At 33.1% G+C, this 8,356-nt stretch overlaps 1 protein-coding gene across 2 annotated transcripts in view; it reads left to right on the top strand.

Moving 5' to 3' along the window:
- gabbr2 (gamma-aminobutyric acid (GABA) B receptor, 2) overlaps positions 1 to 8,356 on the top strand; it is a 378,525-nt gene that overhangs the window by 92,373 nt on the left and 277,796 nt on the right. For both annotated transcript variants that reach the window (XM_073930931.1, NM_001144043.1), the window contains exon 2: positions 5,220 to 5,357. In XM_073930931.1, coding sequence (XP_073787032.1) covers positions 5,283 to 5,357 — 75 coding nt within the window. In that variant the 5' untranslated portion in view covers positions 5,220 to 5,282. The remainder of the gene's footprint in view (positions 1 to 5,219; positions 5,358 to 8,356) is intronic.

Below are 8,356 nucleotides of genomic sequence, written 5' to 3' on the forward strand. Positions count from 1 at the left end.
ACCATCAAAGTATTTTGAAAAGCAAATTTTGAGTTTAGCTTTCGGTTTTGATGACGAAGTTTCACAATTATTATTGTGTTTTTATTAGTATTGGTTAAAAAAGTCTAAATCTGTATATTTGGTCAGTTGAGTCGCTTTGTTCACAAAATCATTTTATGTTACTTGATTTATGACTTTTTCTGTGCAAAAATAAATATGAAATGTACTCTTTGGAAGCTGTTAGTTAATATTTTGGTTGATTATATTGCTTTTTTTCACATGTTTAAAATATAGACATTGACAAACAAATAAAAGATTGTTTATATTTAAAATATAATTATAATAATATAAGTGAATAATATTTTTGGTCACTCAGTACATCTCCATACTAAATGTGTATGTTGTTTATTTACTTATTTATTTATTTCGTGATTTAGTGATATATTTAGTGATTTATTTTTTTTATTTAGTGATTTATTTTTTTATTTAGTGATTTATTTATATGGGGCAACACAGTGGTGCAGTAGGTAGTGCTGTTGCCTCACAGAAAGAGGGTCGCTGTTTTGAGCCTTGGCTGGGTCAGTTGGCATTTCTGTGTGGAGTTTGCATGTTCTCCCCGTGTTTGCGTGGGTTCCCTCAGGGTGCTCCGGTTTCCCCCACACGTCTAAAGACATATGGGACAGGTGAATTGGGTAAGCTAAAATTGTCTGTAGTGTATGCGTGTGAATGAGAGTGTGTTGTGCGAGTGTTTTCCAGTGGTGGGTTGCAGCTGGAAGGGCATCTGCTGCGTAAAATATGCTGAATAAGTTGCCAGTTCATTTCACTTTGGCAACCCCAGATTAATAAAGGAACTGAGCCGGAAAAAAAATGAATGAATGAAATTTTTATTTTATTTAGAGATTTATTTATTTAGTGAATTATTTATATTTTTAATGATTAGTTTAATTAGTGATTTATTTATTTAGTGATTTGTTAATTTATTTATTTAGTAATTTATTTATTTATTTAGTGATTTGTTTATTTATTTATTTAGTAATTTATTTATTTATTTAGTGATTTGTTTATTTATTTATTTAGTAATTTATTTATTTATTTATTTAGTGATTTGTTTATATATTTAGTGATTTGTTTAATTTGTGATTTTGTTTATTTAGTGATTTGTTTATTTAGTGATTATTTATTTATTTAGTGATCTATTTATTTAGTAATTTGTTTATTTAGTGATTTATTTATTTATTTAGTGATCTATTTATTTATTTATTTATTTATTTATTTATTTAGTGATTTAGTGATTTTTTTTTGTGATTTAGTGTTTTTAGGTCACATAATTTTTACATTAAATAAAAAAGGTACATGATATCTCTAACTGGAATTTCCTTTATTTATAAAAAAATATATATAAATACAAGTTGTCAGATGACATTTGTTTTGCATTATTAAAATAATTGTTCAAATACATATTATTTTATTTATATTTATAATCTACTGTACTTACTATATGATCATAGTAAACACAACCAACAAATGATATAAATATTTATATTTATGTTCTAATAAATATATTTACTATGTTGGAATTCATTAGTAAAATTAGTAAAATATTATGAATAAATTTATATAATAGTTTTTGTTACCTATATCGTGTTTGCATAAATATATAATTCTTATTATGTATTGATTTTTATTCAATTATTCGTTTATTCATCCATCCATTCCAACAGTCTACTTCTATTGCAATATTCAATCCTTAAGCTGGCTAAAGTAAGACAAGAAGCCACTTTAGCGATCAAGGTCAAAAGTCAAGAGTAAATTCTTGACCGAGTCACAGCGTGCAGTGTTGAGACATTTCTAGTTACGACCAGGATTGAGTCAGGTCAAGTTGACTGCGGTTAATTGACCTTCGGAAGTGTTTACCAGGTGCCGAAATATCATTACCAACATCAGAAAATCAAAGATAAAACAGTTACGAGCTCACATCACAATCAATAGCCCTGCTACATGTTTTCTTTCCTTCAACAGAGCCAAGAGTGTTGCCATAGTGATATGAAATGGGTGCATAGTGGCGCAGCAGTCGGGCACAGCAGCCCTTTCACATTCACAAATTCAAGATCCAGCAGTTACATCATATTATAAAAAAGAAGCATGCACTGGGGGGTTTTAATTGTGTGGTATGGTTGTATATAAAGAATAACTAATTTGTTCATTTACTCACCCTTAGGCCATCCAAGATGTTCTTCGGTGGAATATTAACGAATGTTTTTTTAGCTAAAATTGGTGATTCATAACATGCAAGTTGCCTCAAAAAAAACGTTGCATAAGATTTTATAAATGTGATTTTGGAACTGTTTTGTAAGACAATGTCTTACTTTTTTTTTAAATGAACAATTAGCTGGATGTGTTTTTTTTTTTTGTACCTTGGCTCATGCAGATCTGTCATGGATAATTAAATAATAACACTAAAACGGGAAGGGAAAGGGGTGACAGGTCCTTGTTGTAATTAACGATTTGTTCAAATGATTTGTTCAAAATGGCGGATTCATTTATCTTCAAATAAGTAAGTGACTTTATGAATAGATAGCTAAGTTATTGTATGATGTTTGAATACAAATATGTTTAGGAAATTAATAATATTTATGTACAAACAGCTTTACTTGAAGAGTCAGTGGATGTGATTTATATGAGAACAGCATTAATGCAGTAATTTCAGCCGATTCGAATGTTATTATTCGAGTGAATGGGCGTTATCAGCTGATAGATATGGGCCAGTAGGGGCCTTCTGCACTTACTGGTAGGCTCAGAAGGCTGTCATCATCAATCCACATGGTTAATCAGCTATAGATAACATACGGCTGAGGCCGGAAGTTTATGAGAATTATTTATATTATTTATAAAATTTTCCATTAATTATATTTATTAAAGTCCTCTACCCCAGGCCTAAACCCAACCATCACAGTAATGTAAAAACAGATTTGGATCTGGAGTCTTCTCTATTAGTATAGCTGATTAACTAAGTGGGTGGATGATAAAAACCTTCTGAGCCTACCAGTAGCCCCCTATTGGCCCATATCTATCATCTGATAACCACTAATAACGCCTATTCAATTAAATAATAACATTCGAAACAGGTGGCCAATATGTTGGAAATCAATAGTGTTCATGATGTACATATACTGATTCATTAACTTGAATATTGTAATAGTTTATCCTATATAAACATTGAATGTAGATATGTTAATACAATCTGCCAATGCTATTGCAGGTGTTTGCGCTTTTTAATGATTCCTTATGTGCTGATTAAGCACCAAATGTCTATTTTCTTTAATGATGATTAGAAAAACAGTTTAAAAGGAAATGCAACCATTTTCAGTTACTGAGATTCTGCCAATCAAAACTTTTTTGACGTACAGGTATACTAGATGACTAAATCAAATGTGTTTGATTAGCACATGTGCAGAGCAGAGAATTTTGTACTTTTTTTTGTATTTTTTATTGTTTGCAAAGCAAGTGCAATTAAAATAATGTCAAACATATTACACGTATATTACTAACATCAACACTGTTTACAATGGTAGGGCATCCTATTTTTCTTGGACGTGTCCATTTTTCGGGACTAAATAACCAGATTTCCTTATCTTAGGCCACATTTACATTGCACTGTTCAAGCAACTCAATTCCAATTATTTTTTCTCCCATGTGGCACAGATCGGATATGGCCCTTGTACTTGTAAGCAGGAACAAATCACATGGATTCCGATTTACTCAAATCAGATTCAGGCCTTGTTCATATGTGGAAATTTATCCGATATGAATCAGATCAGTGTTCTCGTGTCTGCAGTGTAAGCAGGTAGATCGGATTTTCACCTGTCAATGCGAGTCGCGCGTCATTAAAAACCACAGCGAATGACGTCAAGTCTGACAGCTTCATTTCTTCATTTCAGTCCAAAATCTTAAATCTCATACACGAGGACTTAAACAGCTTTTACATTGTCATATAGCACAGGTATTTAAGCATGTTAAGGAGAGTGAGCGAGAGTGCAATGTCCGCCAAGTAATCAAAATAAACTAATTTAAAACTATTGCTTAGCTATATCACTTGCATAAATCACGCCATGGACATTACATTAAGATGCCTAAAGGTTTAAAAAAGCCTATATACCAAAATAAGATGGACAAATGAGAACCTTTCTGTCGTAAACTATAGTTAAACAGCTTGTCAAAAGCTGCAAACAGATTACAGGAATAGAGAAAAGAGCAGTCTTTAATTATTAGTTAGTCAGCGCTCTTTTTTTTTCCTGGTCATTGCGCCTTTGCTTTCTGCTGTGTAAATGCAGCCGTTCGAATACAAGTCACTTTTAAAAGATGATGTCTTCAAAAAAATAGGATACAGTCAAAAAATCTGAATTGACCATCAAGATCTGCAGTGTAAATGCTCTTCTTGAAGAACCCTCCATCCCTCCACCCCTACTCATCCCCCACTTTCCTAGATTCATCCAGGACAGGGTGGCACAGCGGCTTAGTGACTAGCACTGTTGCCTCACATCAAGAAGGTCACTGGTTTGAGTCCCGGCTGGGCCAGTTGGCGTTTCTGTGTGAAGTTTATATGTTCTCCCCGTTCCCATGTGGGTACTCCGGTTTCCTTCCACAGTCCAAAGACATGCAGTATAAGTGAATTGAATAAACCAAATTGGCACAGCATATGAGTGTTTTAGTACTGGGCATTCACCACTTAACCATATGCAGGTATAGTTGGCAGTTCAGTCCGCCATGGCTACCCGTAATAATCAAGAAACAAATTCGAGGAAGCTCTTGAGACCTACCTGAGCTTAGACTCCCTTTTCTCCCGATGAATTGGGAGGGAGCCCCGGGCTCAAGGATCTTCTTAGCTCAGGTCTCTCTCCTGGGACATCATGCTTTATTATCAATCATTGAAGTGTGAACTCTTAAAAGATTTATAAATCTCTTAAAGTGTCCAGTATTGGGCTTTTGCTTTCTACAGTTGTCATAAATTATCAGTATCTCTTTCTCTTTAAGGAGAGAAACATTTTTATCCATGTTTCTCTTTAAGGCGTTTGTTGTAATATTCATTTAAATGGTAGCTTTGTCGGAGCGCTGCAGCCTATATAAAGAGTCTGAATTTAGAGCAGGTACAGCTGCAGATTTCAGTAGGATTGACATTACCATTCCATGAATGTTTTTAGACTTGCTTGAACTCAATTTTTCTCTTTTTTTCCCCTCTTCAGTGTGACAATGCAAAGGGATTGCGGGCCTTCTTTGATGCAATCTGCTACGGTCCGAAACATTTGATGATCTTTGGAGGAGTGTGTCCATCAGTGACTTCAATCATCGCTGAATCGTTGGAAGGGTGGAACCTCGTGCAGGTCTGTGCCAATATCTGCTTCATAAAATCTGCAATCTGATTACTCATTTCCATATCATCAGCAAGTCTCTTTCTCCCCACAAAATGCTGTGTTTCTGTAGCTACCCCAAAAGGGTTCACATACTTAAAGAGTTCCTGCCTCATATTTGTGCTAATGACTTCCACGGTGACATATATAAATACTTGTGTCTTAAATCAAAAGGTTGGCGAAGTCGGGCCAGAAACGTAATCCCAATGCTGATAAAAGGAGTAAACGACCAGTGTCTTAAACAGACCCGAGGGGGTGTTTAGTGTGTTTCTACTGAGATTTTGAAGTTTTCAGTTACTCTTTCTTCTTCTCTTGTTTGCAATATCCAGTCATTTCTGTAATCTGTGTATTAGCGCATGGCAGACAAATGTAGCACACATGGCTCGAGGATGTAATGTAGTTAAAATCTCTCTGATGTGAGGCATGATGGACTATAAAGGATCTCCACTGAGGAATCTCCTCCGGGCTCCTACGCTTTCGCTTTTGTGTTGGCAGATGTGTGGTCAGCCTCTAAGCCAGCTGACATTTCACCAAGAGAACCTGGCAATTATCCAGAACTGTTCCACAAAAGTGGTTCATTTCCATGAGATGAACACAAATGTGCAATAATGTACACGGTTCCAAGTAGAGAATGTGGACTGAATACCAAAGTGGTTTGATGTTTTTTCCCCTCATATTTCCCCCCACAAAATGTTTTGGAAATTAGAATTAATTTTCTTTGCTCAGAAAATTCAATATACAGGTACAGTCAGAATTATTAGCCACCTATATATTTTTTTTCCCAACCTCTCTTTAATGGAAATAAGATTTTTTCAACATACTTCTAATCATAATATTTTATGGCTTAATTTATAATAACTGATTTCTTTTATGTTTGCCATGATGACAGTAAATAATATTTCACTAGATATTTTTCAAGACACTTCTATATAGCACAAAGTGACATTTAAAGCCTTAACTAGGTTAAGTAGGTTAACTAGGCAGGTTAGGGTAATTAGACAAGTTATTGTATACAGCGGTTTGTTCTGTAGACCATCGAAAAGAAATATATATCTTAAAGGGTAAAAAAATTTTGACCTTAAATGTATTTAAAAAAATGTTAAGCTGCTTTTATTCTAGCCGAAAAAAAAAAAAGGATTTTCTCCAGAGGAAATAATATTATAAGAAATACTGTGAACATTTTTTGTTAAACATAATTTGAGAAATATTTAAAAAAAAGGGAAAAAGAAAGGGGTTTACAAATTTATATTTTTTAAAAAATCGCAAATATTATTTTTTGCACTCCCTGATTTTTATTTGAAGTTCTTTGTTTTTGTTTTAGATTTTTTTGACATTTGCATAACTTGTAATTTTTTTATTGCAAAACTTTTTTTAATGTTACAAATATATGGCCCTGGATCGGCAAATCAATGTATAATGATAGTTTGTTCTGTAGACAATTAAAAAAATATATTGCTAATATATAAATATAAATATATAAATATATAAATTTATTGGCTAATAATTTTGACCTTATTGACCAGTATTGAAAAAATTAAAAACTGCTTTTATTGTTGCAAAAAATAAAACAAATAATACTTTCTCCAGAAGAAAAAAATATTAGCTGAAATACTATAAAAAATTCCTGTTCTGTTAAACATAAATTAGAAAATTATTTTTTTTAAAGAAAAAAAAAAATCATTGAAGGGCTAATAATTTAGAACTTATGACCTAAAATACTCCTAAAGGTTCGTATAAGTAGTTTAAACATTCTCTGTAGCCTTGTTTACGCATGGTATTCAGATGCATTTTCGTTAATCTAATCAGAAGTGGACAATGCAAAACAAATGTAAATAGACTCTAATAAGTTTTGAGCTTTTACAATTTTGACCACTTCCAAAGATGATCAAACACACAAATAATCAGATTGCTTTCCTAGTGTAAATGCTCATGTGGTCAATTGCATTCATTAAGCCACAAAACACCCCATTTACTTTGCAGATTGACCTTACTTAGTCACTGTGGTATGTGTTGCAAGAAAATGCACCAAAACAATATTCATTCTTTACTGCGTTTTTACATTCTTTTCATCCGGCTGCTCTCCCACTTGTTCATAAGCTAAGTATAGTAACATGGGTTTGTTAATTTAGAAGATATTCACAAACTCATGTTTTGCTCTGAGAACTGCTACAAAAGTGATAAAGAACATAGTCAAATCCAAACACTAATGGCCACAAGAGACACATTTGAACTCATCATTATACCAGTTGGAAATAGCAATGCATCTTGACTTATGGCTTATGACTGGATCACTAAAAATCCATGTTAATGGTCCCATGAAATTAAAATATTTATATTAAAATATAATTTTTTTTTTTAGATGTTAGTATCAGTATTGTTAGTTTTTATAAGCTAGTGCGCAACAAAACAGTGACAAAAATAGCTTTTGGGAGAAAGAAAACTGATAACATCTAAAGCTTATAGTGTGGTACTTCTGCCTAAATGTATTAACATTTTTATTCACGTCACCTCATACTTCAGATTCTTGTAAAATCATCTGGCCAATCAAATGATTTCTAGTATCTGACATGCCCCGCCCTCTTAAAGATGCTTCACATTTGATGTGCTTGAGGTCAACTACTCTCACTGGCAGAGCTATAATAAAAAAATGGCTGTTTTTTTTAAAGGGGAGGAGTTACATTAAGCTACATTAAGTCCCTCCCTCACTTTGTGTTTTGGTTGAGATTATGCCAAACATCAAATAAAATGCACATTTCAAAGCACTTTACAGGACTTTAAATGCAAAGTCTGAGGCACTAATATAAAGCTTTTAGAGATAGATGTGGTACAACGTTGTACCTGATACTGTGATAATGACAAGTTGTTTCTCACATTCAAAAATCTGTCTAATTAAAGTATTTGTGGTCTTGGACTGTTCTCGCCTTCCTGAAGATAAGCTTACAGAAGTTCTCATTTGTAGACTAATCTCCCAT

This window comes from Danio rerio, chromosome 19 (genome assembly GCF_049306965.1).
Source record: "Danio rerio strain Tuebingen ecotype United States chromosome 19, GRCz12tu, whole genome shotgun sequence".
Classification (NCBI taxonomy): Eukaryota; Metazoa; Chordata; class Actinopteri; order Cypriniformes; family Danionidae; genus Danio; species Danio rerio.